Below are 24,211 nucleotides of genomic sequence, written 5' to 3' on the forward strand. Positions count from 1 at the left end.
TCATGCACACTTTTCACCTTCCAGAAAATTCAGACCAGGGTTCTTCAAAACATTTTCCACTCTGTCCTTCCAACTCCTTTTCAGTCTCCCTCTATGCTGTTGCTCTCCCACATCTGATGTATGGATCACATTAGTAAGACTTTCTTCATTCATTCTTTACATATGTCCAGAACATTTCTGACCAAACAAAAAATTGTGATCTTAACAACTATTTTAGATGAGTTGGCTGATATTTTGAGTTGGAACAGTGTTGGTATTTCATGGTATTCATGAGCAGAAATAAGTCTGAGTCAAGACCAGTTTTTTAAACATTATGGAGAGGTTCCTTTCTGTTCCAGGTATTTCCTCCTTCCTTCCGTGAGTTGCCACATCCTTCACTTGAGCTGTTTGATTTAGATGAAGCATTTAGCTCTGAAAAATCCAGGCTGGCACAGGTGAGGATTTCTTTGATTATATTGTTTTATGTATTTTTATTATTTTTACCTTTGTATTATTACTGCTATTAATGAGGAGAACCAGAGTGTGGGTGGACCATTGTCTATGTCTCCTTTTATATATAGGAGTAACATTTGCTAGTTTCCAGTCAGTTGGCACCTGACCATCCAATAGAGATTTGTTGAATATTTTCGTATGGATGCAAGGCATGGACTGTAGATGAGGATGTAGAAGTGTTAGAAATTAAATGTTTATAGACAGTATGTGGTGTGAAGTGGTTTTATTGAATAAGCAATGAAAGGGCAAGAGAAAAGTTTGGTAATAAGAATGTTTGAGAAAGTTAAAGGTTTGCTGAAATTGTTTGGACATGTGGATAGAATGAGTGAGGAGAGGTTGACAAAGAGTATATTTGTCAGAAGTGGAGGGGACAAGCAGAGAGGGGAGACCAAATTGGAGATGGAAGATTGAAGGAAAAATATATTGAGTGATCGTGGCCTGAACATGCAGGAGGGTGAAAGGTGCACATGGGATTAAGTGGATATGGAAGTGATGTGATATACAGGGGTCAATATGCTGTCAGTGGACTGAACCAGAGCATGTGAAGCAGCCAGGGAAAATCATGGAAAGGTCTGTGGATAGGGGACTGTGATTTCAATGAATTATACATGGCAGCCAGAGAATGTATGTGAGCCATTAAGGCTATTCTTTATCTGTTTTTGGCTCAACCTTACCAATGCAGGAAACAGAAAACTTATAGAAATAAATAATATGAAATAAATAATGTAAGAAATGTAACTCCAGAAGCTTAGTAATCATGCACAGAACATGTGAATAGTTACATATTGATGACTCAGATTTGCAGGATATTGTTCTCAAGGCATCAGTGGTTTAGTGTGTTCCTGTTGGAAGAGAAGACAACGACTTCATTTGTTAAACAGCCCTTATATCTATCCAGTAGCAAATGCTTCCATCCTCTGTGGTTTGCCCGCAAGCATGAGATTAATTTGTTAATGAATGAATTAAGGTAACTGTAAAATTTCACTTCAGGTGACTAACAAGTGTAAAGATGAAGATTTGGAGTACTACACCAGAGAATGTGGTGATATCCTTGGTGTAACATCTAAACTGCCTCCTACATCAAGGGATGCTAAACATATACTGGAGTACATTTTCACTCAACTTGTAGAGTTTAAGAAACTGAACCAGGTATGTGAAGTGTAATATTGTGTACTTTAGTGTTTACTGATGAAATTATGTACAAAAAGTAGTTTATTTCTGTCTAGTAGGCTGTTGCTTCATAATTTCTGATTCAAAGTGCTGTATGATAGAGTACTTAATTACACTGCTTTGGTGTATAAAAAGGTGTTTTAGCAGACTTGTGTTTGAAAGGTTGTTGTTTCATGAAAGCTATTTTAAATCTCAGTATTATGAAGGACTTTATTGAATTGCTTTGTGGTATAAAAAGATATTTTAGTTGACTTGTTATGTTGCTGGATTTGCCTGCTACAGCATGATTTTTGTATGGTCTTTTATAGTAACAGTTTTGTAAAGACTGATGTGGATATGCAAACATTCTGTTCTAGATTAGCCACTGTTCCAATTGTGTATTGTAGGTCTGCATGTTTGTTGTTGCTACTGTAGTGTCAGAATGTTGTAGTGTGATTATGAGGTCTGCACATGAGACGACCTTCATGCTGCTGTGTGCTGGAGGTAATGGGAGGTAATGTAGGAAGAGATTGAAGAGGGTTGGAAAAAGCACTGGTTTTGGGGGAACTCCACTGAAGAATTTGAGGACTTTAGAGGTAAAACCAACATGAGTGACTGGCATGGCAGTAGCTATGAGGGGGTCTAACTACTTTTTCCTATTACCCACCCAGTCCACACAACCTTCAAAAAGACTTATACAAACTACAGGAAAACAGACTGGCCAGCCCTTATACAGCACATGGAAACAAAGCCCCAAAACTTTAATATAAATGATTTCCCATCCCTAAATCAGGTACCTCACACTTCAACGTCTCCATCTGAGCCAGCGAAAAGCATATACCGCAAGGACGTATAAAAAATGCAGCCCAAACTTCTCCCCATAGGTTACACAACATTTGAAAAGATAGGAAACCAGTTCAGACAGACCCATTCACCATCTGTAGAAGTCGGAGAACAAATCCAAACTCTAAGTAACACCATCATCAATGTGATCACTGAAAGGCAAACTACAAATTGGTAATCCTAACTCAACACATTGAACCGTTAGACACAGCAACCACCTCTCGTGCATCTAAAGATCCACACTTACCACATAATCCAGACCCCACTTTCCTAGATTTAGACATCAGATTCTGCAGTTTCTCATTCAAATCTTCCACCGGAGCATTGTCATCTCCAAACAGTGGCTGACTTACATTCCAAGACCTTCACATTTACTTGCTTCACCACTTCATCCATAAACAGATTAAACAGTAATGACAATATCACATGCCCTATGTTCATCTGTCACTCACCCTTTTCCATTTGTACTTACACACTAAGGGATGAATATTTTCTATGCAGTATCTTCTATGGTGAAAAAATATATATAAGGAATTGCTTTTATTATACTTACTACTGATCAGAGAATAAAGTTCAGTAATGATTTAAATGTTACCAGTGTATTTAAAAACAAAGCTCCAAAAAAGTTTGAAAACATGTGTTTTGTTACCTTGTAGCAGAAACTGATTTTTTTTTTCTTTTTATTCCTAACTACCAAAGGGCTCTTGATTCTTGCTGAGGGATCTTTCCAGATTAGTTTTGAGTTTAGACTGTTAAGCACTGAAAATATTTTGTATTCTTTTTCAGGACCCTGATGCATTCAGCAGACCGAGATCTGAGATGGAGGATGATCTCTGAGGACAAAAATTTTCCTTCACCAATTCCAAATTTCCTCCTTTTAGCACCAGATCATTGGCAGAAATATTGATAATGTTGTACTTATACTTCAGTGCTATTGTTTTTCCAGAATTATGCCAAGTAGTTCCAGCAATACCTATATTAGCAACAGTAAATGAGTAATGATAGGTCATTCATCACGTATTGGAGAAAAATAAAGGAAGTGAACATACTTATATGTAACTTTACAAATAGTGTATAAGGCAAACATGATGATTTGGTGGATGACACTCCATTCATATTGAAAAACCCAAGCATAGTCATGGATCTTGAGTAGAATGATTTTATAGTGTTCGTGTCTTTTGTTGTCATTATTCAAGCTTCTAGAACAGATACTTCTTTTTTACAAGGGCACCTGCTTATTTACCTGGTTTTTAGAAAATGACAAGAATGTTTTCTTTGAGTAAAAATTTATGTGAAAGTGAAAATTATATTGTAAATATTAATTAGTATTTTAATAAATATGTACTCTATTTTAGCATACATATCTTTCAGTGTGTAATACGTCCAAAGCAAACAGTTATGATATCTTTCTACATGCGGTGAGTATTTAGAGGAGCTGCTGAATGTGTTGAAAGTTAGGGTGGCTGATAAGGGGTGTTTTGAGTGTGGAGATATTGCAAAGCAAAACATGGCAAATGGTTTGGTGAAAAAAAGAAGAGGTGGTGAATGCTTTAGGTTGAAATGTGGCAAATGACTGAAGTAGATTGGATTAAGTTGAATTTTTCAAAAATGGGGATGACAATGTTGTTAATGGGTTGATTAGGGTGTTCATTCTTTACAAGTTATGGTGAGGTGACTGAGGATTGGTAAAACCCTTATTGTATAAAGGCAAGGGGGACAGAAGTGAATTTTCAAATTACAAAGTATAAGTTTGTTGAGTGTAACTTACAAGTTGTAAGGGAAAGTAGTGACTGAAAGGGTAGTAGCATTCACAGAAAATCAGACTGGGGAGTAACAGTGTGATTTCAGGAGTGATGAAAGATGTGTGGATCAAGTGTTTTCTTTGAATAATTGTTTGAGAAATGCTTAGAAAAACAGGCTTTATATGTGACATTTGTGGATATGGAGATAGTAATGAGATAGTAATTCTTTATGGAAGTTGTTACAGATAAATGTTATGGGAGGAAAGTAACAAGAAGATGGAAGTTGTTACAGATAAATGGTATGGGAGGAAAGTAACAAGAAGCAGTGAGAATTTTTGATAAAGAGAGTAAGGCATCTGAGAAAAGGATGAGTGGAAGGTGAACTTTTCCAGGTGGGTGTATGACAGGGATGTGTGATTTTACCTTTACTCTTTAATCCATTTATAGATGGGTTGGTTATGTACATAAAAGAAAGGATCTTGGAGAGTTAGGAAGGTTTGAAGTTTGTTCGAATGGAAGCTGGGGTGTGAATTAGTTACTGTTTGCTGATGACATGGAACCGTTGTCAGATTCGAGTGAGAAACTGCAGGATTTGATTTCTGAGTTTGAGAGAGTATATGAAAGAAGAAAATTGAGAGGAAATGTGAATAAAAGCAAAGTTATTAGGTTTAACACTGGAGAGAGTAAGTTGGAGTGTGAGTCTGAAGAAACAGAACCTGGGGGAAGTGGAGTGTTTTAGATACATGGGAGTGAACGTGGCAGTGCATGGAACCATGGTAACTGAAGAAATTCTTTGAGTGGATGAAAGAGCTATGGTCCTGGGTGCATTAAGGACTATGTGGAAATAGAGGTCACTGTCTGGGAGGACAAAATGGGTATGTTTAATGGTATGGTAGTCCTGATGGTGTTGTATGGATGCAAGGCAAGGGCCCTAGATAAGAAAGACTAACAGAATGTGTTTATGGGGTAGAGGAGAAGGTACACTTAAGTCCATATTCCAAGCATGTCATAGGAGGCAACTAAGTGATGCATGAGTGGGGAAATGGAAACCCCTTCTTGTATTTCAGTATGTGAAAGATTAAACAGAAGAAGGAGTCATGCAAGGTCTGCTCATCCCTCCTAAAAGGCTCAGACTAGGATGTCTGAATGTGTGTGCATGTACCCAATATGAGAAGAAAAGAGAGATAGGTAGTTTGTTTGTGGAAAGGAATGTGGATGTTCTGGCTCTAAGTGAAACAAAAATCAAGGGTAAGAGGGAAGAATAGTTTACAAATGTCTTGGGGGCAACATAGTTGGTGTGAGGGCAAAAGCTAAGCAAGGGGTAGCACTACTGCTGGAGCAGTAGTTGTGGGAATGTGTGAGTGTTAGGAGGTGAACTCTAGACTGATGTGGGTAAAAATGAAAGTAGTTTGCAAGAAGTGGGTGATTGATAGTGCTTATACACCTGGCCACAAGAAGAAATGATGAGAGGCAAGAGTTTCAGGAACAGCTAAGTGAGTGTGTCAGCAGTTTTGATGAGATGAGACTGGGTATTAATGATAGGTGATTTATGTGCAAAAGAGAGTAATATGGCAGATGAGGGTATGTATTGGGGGCATTGGGTATTCAGTAATGTGAATGGAAAATGGTGAACAGCTTACAAAGTTGTGCTGAAAAAGGACTAGTGATTTGGAATATCTGATGTAAAAAGGGGGATATACACAAGTATATGTGAGTGAGTAGAAATGATTATAAGCAGGCATTATTGGATTAGATAGTAATTGATAAGCGAGCAAAAGAGATAGTCATGGATGAAAATGTGCTGAAAAGGACAGCTAGTGGGGTGTCTGATCATTACCTGGTGAAAGTAAGGGTGAAGAATTATAGAAGTTTTTGGGAAAGAGGAAACAATATGGGTGAGAAATGGGTGATGAAAGTAAGTGAGCTTGGAAAACAGTTGCATTAAGAAAAACATGAAGAGATTAAGTATAGAATGGCAAAAGGTGAGAGTAAATGAAGTTAATGGAATAAGTGAGGATTGGGAGATATTTAGGTAAACAATGTTGGTATAGCAATAGAAGTATGTGTGGCATGCAAAAGGTGGGAATTGGGCAAGTTCTCAACAAATGGTAGTGAGTAATGAGATAATGAAGTAAAATTGTTAGTGCAAGAGAAAAGAGGTGTATGGATGGTACTAACAGGAAAGGAATGCAAGTGAATAGGGTATGTACAAGAGAAAGTGGTAGGAACCCAAGGGGAAGGTGCAGTGGTTGAACAAGAGGGCAAATGAGAGTTGGGGTGAGCAAGTGTCAGTAAAATTCAGGGAGAATAAAATGTTTTGCAAGCAGATATATAGTGTGAGAAAAACAAGAGCACATATGGGAACATTGGTGAAGAGGGCATATTGATAACAGGTAGTGATAAGATGAGGAGATGAATGGTGAAGTGAGTATTTTGAAGGACTGGTGAATGTTTGAAGATCAGGTGGCAGATGTAGGGTGTTTGGGTTGGGGAGGTGTAAAGTGAGAGAGTAATGGAAAGTGGTTTGGTGAGGAGAGGAGGTGGTGAAAGCCTTGCATAAGATGAAATGTGGTATGTTGGCTGGAGTGGATGGTGTTGCAGTTGAATTTCTTAAGAAAGGGGAGTGACTGTGTTGATTGGTTATAAGGATTTTCAATGCATGAATGGATCATGGTGAGGTGCCTGAGGATTGGCAGAATGTGTAGAGTGCTACTTGATGAAGAAAATGAGGTCAAAGGAGAGTATTCAAACTACAGAGGTATATTTTGATTGTACCTGGTAAGTTTTATGGAAGAGTAGTGATTGAGAGGGTGAAGACATGTACAGAGCATCAGACTGGGAAGGAACAATTTAGTTTCAGAAGTGGTAGAGGTGTTTGCTTTAAAAAATGTGTGTGAGAAATACTTACAGAAGGATTTGTATGTGGCATTTATGGATCTGGAGAAAGCACATGACAGTGTTCATAGAAATGCCTTGGGGAAGGGCTTACGAACATATGGTTTACGTGGAAAGTGACTAGAAGCAGTGAGTTTTCATCAAGAGTGTAAGGCATGTGTGTGAGTACGTAGAGAGGAGAGTGAGCAGTCAAAGTGTGTGATGTCACCATGGATGTTTCATATGTTTATGGATGGGAAGGTGAGGGATTTAAATGCATGGGTTTTGGAGAGGGGCAAATATGCAGTCTGTAGGGGATGAGGGCGGTGCCTGGGAAGTGTCAGTTGTTGTTTGCTGGTGACCAGCAGTAGTAGCAGATTTGAGTGAGAAACTGCCAATGTTGATGTCTGAGTTTGGGAGAGTGTACAAAAGGAGTAAGTTGAGGGAAAATGTCAATAAATCAAGTTTATAAGGTTTAGTGGAGCAGAGAGACAGGTTAGTTTAGATGAGCGTTTGAATGGAGAATACCTGAGAGTGGACATGACAGCAAATGAAACCACACAAGTGGAAGGGAGTCAGGGTGGATGAGGGTGCAAAGTTTGTGGGGAACATTGAGGAATGCATGGATAGAAAGAGGTGTTATCTGAGAGGGCAAAAATGGGTATGTTCAAAGGTATGAATCACAATGATGAATGGATGTGAAGCATGGACTATAGATGAGGATGTGTGAAGAATGGTAGATGTGTTGGAAATGAAGTACTTGGGGATATGTGGGGTGAGGTAGCTTGGTCAAGTAAGTAATAAAAGGGTAAGAGAGAAGTGTGGTAATAACATTAGGTAGAATTAGTTTGTAAGAACATTAGGTAGGAGCCTTAAAAAACATTGAGAGTTGCCCTTTGCCAATAGCCTGTTAAGGGTGAGGCATTAAAAACTAAGAGTTCAACAGTTATGGAGACTCTTTTGCTGTGGCCACCCCCTTGAGGGGGTTCCCAAAGGGAACGGGCATCAGAGATATAGTTAGATAGATGGATAGATAGAAGTAATATTAAGAGTGTGGTTGAAAGAGCTGAAGAGGGTGTACTGAAATGGTTTGGACATATGGAAAGAGTGCTTGAGGAGAGTTGACAAAGAGAATACATCCGTCAGAAGTGGAGGGGACAAGAAGGGGAAGACCCAGTCAGAGATGGAAGAATGTAGTAAAAATTATTTTGTCTTCAGGGCCTAAACATGAATGAGGGTGATAGGCAGTGATGTGATGTGGAATACAGGGGTTTTACATGCTATCATTGGACTGAACCAAGCCACGTAAGCAGCCAGAGAAAACTACAGAAATGTCCATTGGACCTGATGGTGAAAAGGGGACTATAGTTTCAGTGCATCACACATGACAGCTAGAGAATGGATGTAAGTGACTAAGGCCTTTCTTAGTCTGTTCCTATTTCTACTTTGCTAATCCAGGAAACAACATACAAATATGAAGGAACAAGAACAGTGCAGATATGTTGGAAATGAAATATTTAAGGACAGTACATGGTGTGGAGAGGGTTTATCAAATAAGAAATAAAAGGGTAAGAGAGAATTGTGGTAGTGAGAGGAGTATGCATGAAGAGGTTTGGACATACAGAGAGAGTAGACTAAGAGGGTGTGCATGTTGGAAGTGAAGGGGACAAGGAAAAGGGGGAAACAAAGGAGATGGAAAGATGGAGTGAAAGATCCTCTGAGATTTTAGGTCCTGAGCATACAGGAGGGTGTGAGGCATGCATGGGATAGAACAACTGGAATGATGTGATATACTCAGGGTGACATGCTGTTAGTGGGCTGAACCAGGACATATGAAGCATTCAGGGAAAACCACAGAAAGGTTTGTTGGGACTGATTGTTGACAGGGAACTCTGGTTTTGATGTAGGATACATGACAGCTGGAGAGTGTATGTGACTAATTGAAGCCATTGTTTGCTCCTGGAAAATGTCAAAGTTCAAATATATGTACATACTCATTTATATTTGCCCTAGGGCCCCTTTCTTGAAAGGGTCCTGTTGTTGCTGCAGGATCCCTTTTCCATGAGCTCCTGCAGCTCTTGGTTATGTAACTTTCGGTTGCAGGTAAGTGATCGACTCCTTTCGAGTGAGAAGTTCTTCAACAGGATCGTACTCCGTTTTTCAACAGACGATGATACAGCCTCACTGAATGTGACTTTTCATTAGTGGTGTCACCACAAGCAGGTAGAGTCCAGTAACATGTAACTCCTGCACAAGGTTACACCATGAATGAAAAGTCACTTTTTGAAGTACAATCATGTCTGGGAACTTCTCACTCCAAAGGAGTCTACATCCCCCTGCTGCTGACTGTAGTGCAGCTTTGGGCTGCAAGAGCCCTTAGAAAGGTCTTGGGTAAGGGCAGGACTCCTTCACAAAAATTGGTGCAGGATGATTTTATTGATAATGATACATAATATAGACGTTGCTGGACTGTCTGCTTGTGTTTAGGTTACAAGTGAAAAGTAACCTCCAGCAATGTTGCATCATTGAAGTACAATCTTGTGGATGAACTTCTCACTCCAAAGAAGTCCATCTTTTCCATGCTATTGATTCTAGTGCAGCCTTGAAGTTGCAGGAACCTCTGGTGAAGGGGTCCTTAGGATTTTATAATAACGAAAGAGATAAATAAGATGAAAAGTCACATTCAGCAAGGTTTTATCATCAGAGTACAACCTCATCGAAGAACTTCTCATGCCAAATAAGTCCATTCCTACCCTGCTGAAGATGGTGGAGCAACCTTAAAGATGTAAAAACTCTTGATGAAGGGTCCTAAGTTTATATGATAATACAGTGAAATGTCTTTAGTTTGGCTTGGTTAGGACAAAGGAGTTGCTGAAATGGTGATTTTTCTCAAGTAAAGATGCTGAGTATTTTCAAAGGATTCTGATGGTTTAACAATCTGTAAAATCCAGAAATGCAAGTGTGTTCAATTAGCAGAGCACATTCATCTAATTCACAGCTCTCTTACGCTAGAGGGGCTTCTTCAGTGTATTGGATGTGTTCCTGAAAAGTGTTAGTCGAAGTGAAATCAATTTAAACAAAGCCAACATTACTAGAAATTTGATTTTATAGAATAAGGATATGTTCATAGGGAATATTTCTGGACACAATTCCGCACTTTTGATGTTTTGTGTGTTACACATATTAAAGATTACCCATAAATAGCAATATAAAAAGCTGTACTGACACTGATAGGGCATTATCTACTATCATATTGCTTTATACCATTTCTGTTATCCACTAGCATATAACATACCATATTAATACATCCACAACCACTGAACTAGATGCTGGGTGCATCTTAGTTGTTTTAGCATGGTTATAATACAGTTATAAAGATGAAAAATCTTCAGTACTTAGCTCTAATACAAATTATGAGAATGAGCATGGGGGAAATGAAGGGCCATATTTATTTATATCAAATCCAGATGCCCCTACAGACAAACACTTCAACATTTGCCCTTTACTCAATAGAAATAAGTTAAACATTTTATTGATTGTTTACAACAGTTAGTACTTGCTTATCAGTATCTTAAATTTGTGACCTAAGGAAAATGTGGTGAACATTCATATCAGTCTAGATACAATTACTCCACAGTCTAATGAAAATACAATAATTTACAAAAAATCTGGAAACACTCTTCAGTGAGCACTGTATGTATGCTGAATCAAAATAAAGTGTTTGTGTGTCAATGTAATTCCAATAGTTTTTATTTGTAGTGTGAATATTATTAATGCATTTATTTGTGAGAAAAATTAGTTATGGAAGAGTATAGAAGAATCCCAGTTTATAGTGTTCAAACATGACTGGATGGAAACAAGGAACATCATCCTGTTGGGGTCTCCCTAAACAATGAATACCAACAAAAACCACACAGTGAGCATCATAATGAAATTGCACATATATTCAGAAGCAGTGGAGACATATGAAACAAGGGCATTTATATATGAGGCCTCAGTAAGAAGTGGGGTTTGTTCTCATAAAAAGTAGTGCCACCAAAACAATACCTGTCAACACAAGATAGTGTAGACCTTTCCCCGGTCTTGAAGTTTGGAAGTTTATTTCTCCCTGGGTAAGTTGAGGACTATTTTTATTATAATTTTCTTTCATTTAATAAGAGAGAAACTGGTTTTCAACAGAAAAACACCTGTTTTCCAGAGACTGGAAAGTATGGCTTTGGCATCACATCATTGGGTCAGAGATCATGATACAATTTCATGAACATACATACAGAAGGCCAATAAACTGTTGATATACATAATACAAATGTTATTAGATGACTAGATCTTCATTAATAGCATAGAGGTATTTTAACAACTTTACTGCACTTCTCTTGAATTTCAGGGCTATTCGGTGATATTTGGGTTATATCAATACTATCCCTGGGGATGGGGAGAAAGAATACTTCCCACGTATTCCCTGCGTGTCGTAGAAGGCAACTGAAAGGGGAGGGAGCGGGTGGCTGGAAATCCTCCCCTCTCGTTTATAATTTTCCAAAAGAAGGAACAGAGAAGGGGGCCAAGTGAGGATTTCCCTCAAAGGCTCAGTCCTCTGTTCTTATTGCTACCTCGCTAATGCGGGAAATGGCGTATAATATGAAAAAAAAAAAAAAAAAAAGTCAATACTGGTGTTTATCCGAACCATAGAAATTTTTCCAAATTAAGCCAAAGTCAGTTTTTTCCATATCATAGGTGCTTTTAAACCATAGATCACCAGAATAAGACATTTTACTGTTATAATGATAATGGTAATAATAATAGTAATTATGATACTAATGTTAATAATGTATATTAATATTTATTCATTTATTATACTTAATTGCTGTTTTCCACGTCAGTGAGGTAGCACCAGGAAACAAAGAACGACCCATCCACTCATATGCACATCTATATATATATATATATATATATATATATATATATATATATATATATATATATATATATATATACATAAACACCCATACACACTCATATACATACATATGCATACACAATCACTGCCTTCATCCATTCCTGGCACTACCCCACCGCACCCCACAAGAAACAGCATTGCTGCCCCCTGCTTCAGTGAGGTAGTGCCAGAAAAACAGACAAAAATGTCCATATTTGTTCACCCTCAGCCTCTAGCTGTCATGAAACCACAGCTCCCTATCCACATCCAGGACCCACAGACCTTTCCATAGTTTACCCCAGACGTTTCACATACCCTGGTTCAGTCCACTGATAGCACATTGACCCCAGTATACCAAATTGTTTCATTTCACTCTATCCCTTGCACACCCCTCACCCTATGTTCAGGCCCCAATCACTCAAAATCTTTTTCAGTCCATCCTTCCACCTCCAATGGGTCTCCCACTTCTCCTTATTCCCTCCACCTCTAACACATATATCCTATTTGTCATCATTTCCTCACTCATTCTCTCTATATGTCCAAACCATTTCAACACACCCTCTGCTTTCTCAACCACACTCTTTTTATTTCCACACATCTCTCTTACCCTTTCATTACTTACTCGATCAAACCACCGCACACCGCATATTATACTCAAACATTTCATTTCCAACACATCCACTGTCCTCCATACAACTCTATAGCCCATGCCTTGCAACCATATAATGTTGTTGGAACTACTATTTCTTCAAGCATACCCATTTTTGCTCTCTGAGATAACATTCTCTCCTTTCACACATTCTTCATCACTCCCAGAAATATATGAACATTTCAGGCAGCTGACTGAACTCTCAAAACACAACTCATTCTGTCAGCCAACAATCCTCCATATAAATCGATTCTGAATGAAAAGCTGCACCATAATACAGTATCTTGTTGAAAAATTATTTGTTGAAGAGTGTTTGTGAGGGGGCTTTTGTGCCACCTCAGTGTTAACACAGTATTTATATCTGGTTGTTCAAAAGTAATGGTTGTCCATCCATTTTGTAATTTCACCATATATGATTATGTACTGTCACCAGTGTTTTCATGAAACAGGCATTTGTAGCACTTAGTGAAATGCATTACAATATGTTAATAAAGTTTATTTGATAAAACAATTTTGTTTAAGTATAAACAACTGAAACTACTGGATATTTTCTTCTACTGCAAAACAAATGATATCTTGACCTTGATATCATAATGGGCCTCTTTTTTTCTGAGTTAAAGGCCAGTCTTTATTATTGTTACACAGGGTGTCCCATGACTTATTATTGTCTAATGTTAATACTTTTTTCTTAGGTCATTTCCAAACAAAAATGTATCATGACCATGGATCCAGTTCTTAGTGGTTACAAGCTGTTGGTATTAGAAGTGAAAGATTGATTTATACACAAGTATAAAGTTTAATTGGATAAGTGCTAACAGTGTACTGCTTGTTCCACAATAAATGTTTAGAATTCCGACCTCAGCTAGGATACACATTCTAGTTCATCATATATGGAATAAGTATCCTTAACAGCAACATTAGGGTTAGACTGTTTGAATCCTGTAAAATCCATAATTTGATGAAGTAGTTCATCTCTTCTGTTGGTATAATGCTCGCATATCATCACCTTGTGGCCCCACAGATAAAAATCTAGTAGAGTTGGGTTTAGTGATCTTGACAGCCAGGCATGGACCTTCGTGCCAATCCACCAATCAGGGTAATAATGTTCATGGCACTCTCACCTGTCAAGTGAAATGTTGAGGCACCCCATCATGTTGTACAAGGTAAGTGCATTATTATATCATCAGGAAAATATCCATGACCATGCATGTACAGGTGCAAGTTCAAATACCCAAAGATCTGTAACTGTTGATAATCAGACCCATGTTCTTGAAACATTTTTGATTGGAATGAAATAAAAAATGCTCTCTTGAGGCACTGACCTAAAGTCATGGAACATCTTGTACTTATTTATACCAGTTTATAACAGCAGAGTAGTAGATACAGGCCGTCCAGGCCCTTGTCTGATAGTGATCAGATAATTTTACTGTTTTGAATGCTGCTTGTTTTTATGGATCTGGAAAAGAAAAGTTGAAAGTAATAAACTAGAGAGAATTGAGGAAGACATTACACAAATATATTCAAAAGCCCATCAAGTAGGTGAGTCTTTAATGTTTTGCTAAACAAAATAAGAAAATGCCAGGTCTGAGTACTGAACTTGTAATAGGAGAACAGACAAAGAGCTGTTAATAGTTTCACATGAAACCTAAGATTGTCAATTATGCAATGTACTTGGCAGAAGAGATTTAAAATATGAAACAAGCAAAAGATGCATCTCAACCTTCCTTATGGCAAGAATCTCATCATATATACTCACATTCATCTTTTTTTCTCATTTTAATATCATAGGTTCCAGTCATGGATGAAAGTCCTCATTCAGAATAAACCTTGACTAAGTCTGAGAAAATGACAAAGAAATAGATAAAGAGCAAGACTAGAAAAGAAAATACTAAAAGTCTTAGAAGAGGTGGAAAACATACCTTTAAAAGACAGGAAGGATATAGATTTTAGCAAAGACAAGAAGACAAAGAATAATCAAAACTTGCAGTATATAGACAGAAAGAAACATCACAGTGATTAACATTTTAGTAGTCACGTGATGTAATTAATTGTTAGATAATGCATGTTCACTTAATGGCAAAGGGACACAAGTAACAACTTCTTATCAGCAGAAACTAAAGTATTATAGAACCACCAGTTGTGTTAGAATTTAGGTCAGAATTTGACATCAGATAGTACCTAGTCCAGTACCTGCCAAGCAGCAGGTCCAGTACATAGCAATCATCGCATATACTGCTCACATAACACGGATTGTTAGTCTCTGCCACCAAACACAACAAATTTAACAATTTGGGGTTTCTTTGGAACCATTTACCTATTCTAATCTAAAAAGATCTTTGTGCTTATTTCCAATTTGTTTTTATCTTTTCAATCATCTGGACATTAACAAATTGTACCATTAATTAGGCGTCCTAATATTTGGTTTGGTACCTTTTTGATATATTCTAAGAGATCTTGCAAGCTCATTATTCCGTTACTCATAAGTATTTATTACACTGTACAGTTGAAGCTCTTTAAAATCTGTCAGTAAAATTATAAGTTCAGTTCTCTCAATATTGCATGTAAATTTAAGTGCATATGGATTGAATGTTCACAGTAATAGGTAAGCAGTAAGGTAGAAATGAGACATATGCGGCTAATTAGGAATTGACTCTTAATTTTTAACAATTGTCTTCCTCAGGAGAATATGACTTTTTTTTTTTTATCATATTGTATCATTTGCTAACAGTGCTTCAAAGGACAAACAGATAAACGCGCCATCAGCGAAAAAAAAAAGGCGTGAAATCGCCAGCGGCGCCCCACTGGCTAAAATGACGCGAAATCACGCCAGTAGTGATATGACTGGAAGATGAGTGAAGTTGACTATGTTAATCAGAGTATCTACATATGTTCAAAAGCTCTAGTTTTGGCCAAGTGTTGAAGGTGTTGCTCATAAGTAATAAGATTCTTAGGTGGTTAAGTAAGTGTAGTAGTGTCAAAGTGAGTTATGTCAAAAAGGCATGAAATGCTGCTGCTTTCCTAATTTCATACAAATCATGATCCAACCACTGTCACATGGTTGGCTGTCATTTGAATCCATTGACTTTCACTTGTGTCATGGCATATATGGTTTGACAATTCTCTAAGAGACAATACTATCTCGTGCTGGTAGCAATTCTTAAGGTTTTGGTAGAAATGACAAGACGAGGTTGACTAGTTTTACCCCACGACTTTTTGGTGTAATTTTAAAAGACAATTATCATCTTGTCCTTCCAAGTACAGAATGGGGAAACCGGAAACGTATTTTCTGCAGGAGTCGAAGTGAACCAACTTTGAAATGTAATCTTCTAGTCCATCTTAGGATTTAGGTTTAAGACATAAACTAGGCGTGACGACGTTACATTAATGACAGTAATATAGGAGAGAGTTTGTAATATCTTGTGGATTGACATTACATTAATGACAGTAATATAAGAGAGAGTTTGTGAGATCTTGTGGGTTATGGTAAGCTGTTGGCTTGACAAGACACGTTTACATGTTAAGCAGTTTTATTGTTTTTTTTTCATGAGTAACGTGTGTTTTACACGACCATGATTGTTACAAAACGAATAGCATTATTAGGATATTCTTATGGAATTTGAGCTTAAGTGACTTAGCTTAAACGTTTATGAAAGGAAATTATCATCATTTTGATAACTACCTGAAATTTAAGGATCGTACTTATATATTTACCTGGAGTTAATCTCAACTACTGCTCAATGGTAGTGTAACAAGTGAATGCAAACGACCACATGAGTCCATGAGATACGTTTGCATTGTACTTCAGGATATTATTACATGTCACTTCGTGCATTTTATTTTTCGAGGTCGTACCTAACATTAATTGCACTAATGATGAGTTAGTCATGTTTTTACTCGCGAAAGTATTGTAGTAAACAGAAAAACATATATGATAACTCCATGAACGAGTGGGATTTCAGATTTCAAAAGTTTACTGTGAATCCCACGTTAGGAAAAATTACTTTGGCATTATAAGTCATCCTCACCGGCCTTTAACTCTGAGATTGTCATATTATTCGACAACCTAGCGATTGCTCGATATTTCAGGAAAATATTTATCGTATGCATAGAGTCTAGTGGCTCTGACCAAATTAATGGAATCCTTAATCCTCGACGATCGAGAAATGGCTGGAGGTTGACTGATATTATCCGCAGTTTATTGGTTAATACTTTTGCTCTTTGGAATAATCGACATGATGGAAAATCCGCTAGAAATTGCGGATTTTCAGCTGAGTTGACAATACTGTAGCGATTTTTATTTTTCCCACCTCAACATCCGGTTAATGCTCATTACTAGGCACAACAGTGGATCATTTAATAATATTAATAGAATTACTTGTTTCAAAGTTAGATAGGTTTTTGCTAAAGTACTCATCCGTGTATATAGCTGGTGTGGGAAGTATCGATACGTTGTTATCGGTACGCCCAACTCAATACCCCGATCAGATTAAATAGGCAAATTGGTGGACGTTAGGTGAAGAGAGCCAGGCAGAGTTACAGTTGCCAATTGTTTAATGGTTTGAAACACGATAAGATGTCCTAAGTAATATGTAAATAATCCCGTCGACTGGATCCTTCGCGCACGTCTTTATAAATCTATGTTATCAGTGTCAACATAATCAAAGACTATTTATCTTATGTAAATATTAACTTTCATCTGCGTCTTTTATCAATTTTTCTTTCTTGTTACAGATTTATTGTAAATAGTGAAATTTCTTTTTCCATAGTTTTTTGCCGTTTCCTGCGTTAGCACGTAGCATGAGAGTGAAAAGAAATATCGCACCAACTCTGTCACATGTGATACACCAAAACCACAGCCTCCTATCCACAACCAGGCCCTACAGACCTTTAAGTAGTTTGCTCCAGCTTCTTCATATAGCCTTTTCCAGTCCAGTGACAGCACATCGACCCCAGAATACCACATGCACGCCTTTCACCCTCCTGCATGTTTAACCCCCAACCACTCGAAAAATTTTAACTCCATCCTTCCATCTCTAATTTGGTCTCCCTTCTTTTCCCCTCTACTTTTGACATATATCTTCTTTCAACCTCTCCTCACTCACGCACTCCATATGTCCATACCATATTAGCACACTCCCTTGAGCTCTGTTAGCCACACTTTTTTCTTTATCATAACAACTCTCTTCAAGTCCTTACTCGAACAAACCACTTCTCATCACCCACTGTCCTCAGATATTTAATTTCTAACACATCCATGCTCCTCCGCACATTCTCATCACTAGCTGGGACTAATGCACCCTCAAACATACCCATATTTCCTTGTTACTCAAGCTTCCATGGCACCATTCTTTGCCATGTCGACTCACAAATATCTAACACACCACTTCCTTCAACTTTTCTCCAGTCAAGCTACACACCCCAGTTAACCCAACCCTTGCCCTACTAAACCTAATAACCATGTTTTTGTTATGTTTACTCACACACTCCCAAACTCATACACCAACTTCTGCATTTTCTTACTAGATCTGCTACCAGTGCTGTGTCATCAGCAAAGAGTAACTGACTCCCATCCCAAGCTACCTCACCCACTACAGACTGCATACTTCTCCGTTTCTGGAAGACCCTTACGCCTTCATCTCTCCATTCTTAAACAATAATTGAATAGCCATAGCGACATCACACACCTTGCCGTAGACCACCCGTCACTTTGAGAAACCCTCCTCTTTGCTTACTAACCTACTTGCCCACACACCAGCTCTCATTTGCCCATATTTTTTTGTCATCCCCTGCACCTTCCTTTGGTCGTCCTGCTGCTTTTGTTCTGTACATCTCTCGATTATTGGAACTCCTCTCCATAAGTACTACCTATACACCTCTCGTGAGTCTTTCATAGGCAATTTTATTTCATCATTTCACCTTTCACTAACGCTTCTTACCTGCCCACATTCTACATTCGGCATGACACACGACACACTTCCCTTGCACATGCCAGCACTGCTTCTCTAAATATCTCGCATTCCTCTTCCACTCCCCTTGCTTCGTCAACCCTATTTGCCATTTTACACCTAATCTGTCCCGTTGTATCTAATATCTTCACACACACCTCTTTAAATATCCAAATCAATGACATTTTCTAATCTACTTATCACGTTATCAGCGGGTTTATTCACAATATTACTATTTCTTCTGGTTCTAATTTCAACATAGATAATGGATTAAGGTTCATATTGAACTAAGTGATTTGATTAAGCCTTCAGAAAAACTTTAAATGGATCGTGTCTTGAGAAATCACACCAACAAACCAATCGTGAAAGGAGGGCACAGCTTATCCTATTTAAATGAAGTTCGAATACGTGATCATAGAGTAAAAAATAAAAATAAAAAAAAGTTTTAATGCTTGTGTTCCTGGACCTTCAGTAAAAAAGTGACGTATGTTCGTAGGAAACCTTGGACAGGATATGCTCCCAAGGGATGTACGCCTCAGTGAGGGACGATAGTGCCACGACATGCCCCACTGCCAGTATTTCTTGCTATTGCTGCTTTCACTAGCAACTGTGTCTTGTTGGCCGAGTTATGAAGAACCCAACAAGTCTGACCTTTGTGTAAACCGTGACGAACCGAAGTCCTGCAGTTACCAGGTAACCTTACGGTCCCTTTTTGTCGTATTGAATACTTTACAGTCTTTTTTTGTCACTTTTAACTACTGCATCATAGTGAGAGGTGTTGCGCATCATAGTGAGAGTTGCTGCAACTACGAAGATGGATTTCTTATTCCACATTTCCTCCAAGTTTATGTATACGACAACGTTTTGCTTAATAACATTTATTTTCTAAATTTTAGAGTAGGAAAATATGTGCAAGCTGTGGCCAGTGGTGTGGTGGCAAATCATACGTAATGTCAATTTATTCCCAGTATCTGAGAGAGATGAGTGTCTGCAGTCAAAAAGTTCATATAATTTCTTACATATATTTCGTAATGTGACACTATTGCTGTTACATTCAATTCTTTAATATGTGAATCGTTATCAGATTCATAATATCCGAGTTCCCACGTTATTTGAAAAATTACGTCGTTGTTTTACAGCAATATTCTCCCAACGCTTTGGTTGTGCGAATTAAAGAATGAATGGATCATTGTATTGTTGGAGGGGACCTTATATGAATCTCATTCCACTACCAGAGATCAGTAAATTCATTTCCCGGTTCGAAAATACCAACTTTTGATGGGCATAAGCACTGGCATGTAGCACGCCATGGTTCCCTCGACTGAACAGAGGAAACTGGCGTGTTTGAGGCGCCTTACACGACAAAGGAAAATGGCGTAATCACGCCAGAGGCGAATTGCATAACAAAATAGAGAAGAACATTGTATGCTAATTGACACCCATGATAAATAATTTTCCAGTTATCGTTTTCTTTTTTTACGGTGAGCGATAGTATGTCTTAATCTAATGAAGCTTACTAAGCCAGGGGAGAGGGGAGGCTCTTAGCCTGGGGCGTGTAAAGCTTATGGAGATTGCATATGACAGAAGTTTCGTGACTTCTCAAGGGCGTAAACTAAAAATAATATGTAAATTAACGCGAATCCCAACTCAGAACTTCAGTCACAATATTATACTTTAACTTCACCGAGTTGCTACAAATTAGATAGAGACAGAGTGCTCAAACAACTGCACATCTTAATGCTTGTTATCCTTAACACAACCTCAGGCATAATTTTTCTCAGTAATCTCATACTTGAGTAGTTTCATTGGCTTCAGCAACTGTAGTTGTCTGGTCTTCTCTCTCTTTCTCCATCTTAACATTTGTGACAGCTTGAGAAGAGGGGAAAATATGTTAGAAATGACAAAGAAGCATCATCAGCGCTAAATTGTATGAGATTGCATAAAACGGCGGACCCAAGTAACTTTCATCCAAGGACACTGCAGGAGACGAGAAGTTGTAGGTAAATCATTGGCACGCTCATTGCCCAGGAATGATTGTCCAGTTTGTTCAACGTCTGTAATTGGTAAATCATAATGGAAACCATGAGTGGGGAATTAGATTGTAAACCACAGCTTAAACGACTCACAAGCATACATTTTTGTCGTAATAGCTAATGTTTGACAAATCCGCGTGAAAAATGAAATAATGTAAATGTATGGTAAAGTAGTTGATATTTATTTAGATTTTCAAAAAGCATTCGATAAAGTTCCTCGGTGTATGTCGTGGTGAGGAAATTGGCTGACGGGCCGCAAAGAGTAAAAATTAGTAATTAAAGGCCAAGCCTTTGAAAGTTGAGACGTGAAAAATGGCGTGCTTTAGGGATATCAGTCTTGGGACATATTCCCTTTGTCATATATATATTAGCCAAATCTATTAATAGGCTACACTGAATGATCTCGCGCATGTTACTAAGCTGGGGAATTAATCTCCAACAGAAACTGAACATCTACAGCTTCACACTAACGTAGACAAATTGATGGACTGGGTTAACAGGTGGCAAATGAATTTTAAGATTGATAACTGCCAAGTTTTACGTATTCGTAAATGAAAAGACAAGCTTCAATATGAATTTTTATTGAGCTTCAAAAGCTCGGTGAGGTAAAGAACTTGGATTTAAAAATCTTTTGTGATTTAAAGCCAAGCAAGCGGTACACAGACGCAATAAAATAGGCGAATGAAATTCTTGGATTCATAGGAAATTATCTTCAGTCTTTTCAACTGACTGATGGGTCCCCAACTTGAATATTATAAATAGTTTTAGTCACCGTACTTGAGGAAAGACATAGAATGGAGGGTTATAGATTTGAGCTACCAAGATGATTTCCGGACTGAAAGACAAATCGTATGCGAGCCAGCTAAACGACTTAAATCTATTTAGCTCAGAAAAGAGAAGGCTGATAGATTATTTTTAGTACAGGTATTCAAAGTCATTTGAAAGCTTCGGTAATCTCGAAATAACAAGCCGCTTAAAGATAAATTCGTCAAATTTCACTCTCGTAGTAATGGCTATGAACCCCTTGTTATACGTTTTACCTCGAATGAGGAGAGGTACTTTTTCCTCAGTAGGATTTTTAACCTTACACCCTCCTGTATGTTCTGGCCCTGATCGCTCAAAATCTTTTTCACTCCATCCTTCCACCTCCAATTTGGTCTCCCACTTCTCTTCGTTCCCTCCACCTCTGACACATATATCCTCTTTGTCATCATTTCCTCACTCATGCTCTCCGTATGTCCAAATAATTTCAACACGCCTTCTTCTGCTCTCTCAACCACACTCTTTTTTTTATCTCTCTTACCCTTTCATTACTTACTCGATCAAACCACCTCACACCACATATTGTCCTTCAACATCTCATTTCCAACACATCCACCCTCGCAACCATATAACATTGTTGGAACCACTATATATATATATATATATATATATATATATATATATATATATATATATATATATATGCGCGTGTGTGTGTTAAAAAGCCACGGTGACATCACACAGCCCTGCCTCACACCAACATGTATCCCAAAACCTTCGCTCAGCACCCCATCCACTCTTACTCACGCATTTGCTCCTCAGTAGAAGGCTTTTCCACCACCCACCAGTTGTCCCCCTATACCATATATCCATAACACATCCCACAAAAGCATTTCACTCAACTCTGTCATATACTCTCTCTAGACCCATAAAAGCTACATACAACTTCTTCCCTCTTGTTAAATACTTTTCCACAGTCATCTTACTACAATAATCTGATCCACACATCCCCTACCTTTCCTAAAATCCCCTTGCTCTTCACTTATTCTGAATTCAGTCACTTTCATCACCGTCAGTTACTATTCTTGCATACACTTTAAGTGGTGTACTTAACAGACTTATTCACCCATAATTGTTACATTTTTTTGCCCATATGTATATTTTGTGTATTATACATGTTTATGTATTTACATATCATTTACACATGAAGAACTGTATTTACGAGAACAAATGAATAAATTATTTCATATTCATCAAATGAATAATAGTGGTTATGTAAATCTAGCACAAAGCCATGGCATGTGTGCATCCTCTTTGATAATATGACAATACATATGATGCATGAAGCAATTGTACACCTATTTTAACGCATATAACAATGAAAGGGTAATGTCATGAAAATTGTAAAGAGAGAGAGAATGGATTGTGAAGTCGTAGGTATTATTTAGGTATATAACTCCATGATGGGGTTACTGTAGTCATAGGGATCCATTAATCCATGACAGTGCAGATTTAAGGAGAGAAACCATGGTATGTAATATGACCATGCAAGGCAGTAAGATGAAGGGGAGGTAATAAATTGAGAGGAATTGTGTCACAAGAAGCCTTGAGTAGTGAATGTATGAGGTAATAAAGTCACAAAGTAAAGACAAAGTAAGTAGTGAGCACATTGCTTGTAGTGAAGAGAATAGTAAAAATTATGTAGTCAATAATGAAGTTAGGTAGGAATTTGAGTCTTTTGTTATGAAGTCACAGATTCAGTGAAGTCTTTGGAAACCATTGTTCTAGGAGAAGTCTGAACCATACCATGATAGTATGTCGTGACTCCAAAAATGTTTCATTTTTCTTACTAAAAGATATATTCAAATGATTTTGAAATATGTTGTTCAATGGAGTAGTGGCTCCAGAAGTGCTAGAATTCTAGATATAATGAAATCACTAGAAACAGAACAGTCATGGTAATCTGTAACATTTGATAATGTTCTTTGTCAAAGAATTATTTGATCCTTCAGCTTAAAAAAATTATTCATCCGCAGCTGAGGGTGAAGCATTATGGAGATGAAAGCTGCCTCTTTGAGAAGATAACATCACCAAGGAGAGAAAAAGGCAAGAGATAGCAAGGACAGGGCCACCTTTTCATTGCTTGTTACTCATACAACATTTTGTCTGCTTGCTGATGCAGGGCTAACCCTTCTTTCACAGTTTTAAAGTAACATCATGTTTGGTATGTAATGTGTTACCCAATGTGTCAAGTGAAGTTCCACACACCATAGATATACATGATTCATTTCCTGAACATTGAAAAAAAGCTCTTAACTCACAGTAAGTATTGAATAGAGCATGTATTTGACAGTGGCTGGATTATAAATGCAAAAAGGTAAAGGTATACCTATGAGCATGCAGTTATCTTTGACAAGGGTGTTGAACATATCTCTGGTAGTGAATGATGTCCATTGTACTTACTTTTTACTTTGCCAGTGATAGTTGGGAGGGTTATGATGAACAGAGAAATTGTGGGTTAGATATATCATTTGCTGATAGCAGGGGCACACAAGCAACCAGCTCTTGGGAGCAAAAACCAAAGTATTACCTGCAAAAGAGGGAAAGTGGACTAACATTGTGGCGCAGGGGAAGCAGGTCAAGTTTTGAAGTTAGTGTGGGAGAGTTTATGTCAGACTGAATTTGACTCAACTCTGTCTCGTAAGGATGTGGAGGTAGAACCACCTCATATATGAGAGCAGTTTGCCATACATGGACGAGCAGACATAGCTATTTCCATAATGTGGGTT

The 24,211-nt window shown here is 37.9% G+C and overlaps 2 protein-coding genes across 4 annotated transcripts in view; both read left to right on the forward strand.

Moving 5' to 3' along the window:
• IFT52 (intraflagellar transport 52) overlaps positions 1-13,193 on the forward strand; it is a 35,795-nt gene extending 22,602 nt beyond the window's left edge. The window contains exons 9-11 of the mRNA XM_071662885.1: positions 339-434; positions 1,483-1,641; positions 3,271-13,193. Coding sequence (XP_071518986.1) covers positions 339-434; positions 1,483-1,641; positions 3,271-3,321 — 306 coding nt within the window. The 3' untranslated portion in view covers positions 3,322-13,193. The remainder of the gene's footprint in view (positions 1-338; positions 435-1,482; positions 1,642-3,270) is intronic.
• A 5,951-nt stretch (positions 13,194-19,144) lies between these two features.
• The window catches only part of LOC139749209 (uncharacterized), a 46,803-nt gene continuing 41,736 nt past the window's right edge, over positions 19,145-24,211 (forward strand). Inside the window, exons 1-2 of one of the 3 annotated variants that reach the window (XR_011712908.1) lie at positions 19,145-19,320; positions 23,459-23,528. Coding sequence is in view for 2 of the 3 variants with exons in the window: in XM_071662897.1 (XP_071518998.1) it covers positions 19,189-19,320; positions 23,459-23,528 (202 nt within the window). In the remaining variant the exon portion in view is untranslated. The remainder of the gene's footprint in view (positions 19,321-23,458; positions 23,529-24,211) is intronic. The other 2 variants (XM_071662897.1, XM_071662896.1) reach the window with 2 other exon arrangements.

This window comes from Panulirus ornatus, chromosome 6 (assembly GCF_036320965.1).
Source record: "Panulirus ornatus isolate Po-2019 chromosome 6, ASM3632096v1, whole genome shotgun sequence".
Lineage (NCBI taxonomy): Eukaryota > Metazoa > Arthropoda > Malacostraca > Decapoda > Palinuridae > Panulirus > Panulirus ornatus.